Source organism: Trypanosoma grayi (genome assembly GCF_000691245.1).
Source record: "Trypanosoma grayi strain ANR4 Tgr_2757_V1, whole genome shotgun sequence".
NCBI lineage: Eukaryota > Euglenozoa > Kinetoplastea > Trypanosomatida > Trypanosomatidae > Trypanosoma > Trypanosoma grayi.
In genome coordinates this window covers 1-329 of record NW_008828375.1, presented here as the reverse complement: position 1 = coordinate 329, position 329 = coordinate 1, and the positions used below count along the sequence as shown (strand labels likewise).

The window sequence follows — 329 nt, the reverse complement described above, 5'->3', positions numbered from 1 at the left end:
GCCCACAGCGCAGTGCTGCTCTCGATGTCAGTGAACACAAGCGTCACGGGGTCTGTGGGCTCCTTCGGGGCGTTGTTGTTGTCACGGAATTTACGGCCGCAGCAGAACAGCAGGCTCAGAGCCACCGCAAGCATCACCAATCCTCCAAGGATAGAACCAAAAATAATTGCATAGTGCTGAAGCACCGTGACCCCACTGTCGATATCGGGCTCTGTGTACACCATTGACGGTGTCACAGGGAATGACATCCTAGGCAACTCGGGGTCGAACACGCGGGCCATCGACCACACAGAAATACGCGTCGCTCCGTAGTTCATAGCACAGCCGCC

The 329-nt window shown here is 56.5% G+C and overlaps 1 protein-coding gene across 1 annotated transcript; it reads right to left on the bottom strand.

Annotated features, from left to right (window-relative positions):
• Nucleotides 1–2: 2 nt before the first annotated feature.
• On the bottom strand, nucleotides 3–329 carry DQ04_27571000 (putative receptor-type adenylate cyclase GRESAG 4,putative; the record flags this gene model as incomplete). Its single annotated transcript, XM_009318382.1, has 1 exon — nucleotides 3–329. A coding segment is annotated over one exon (327 nt), but the record flags the coding sequence as incomplete, so codon positions are not given.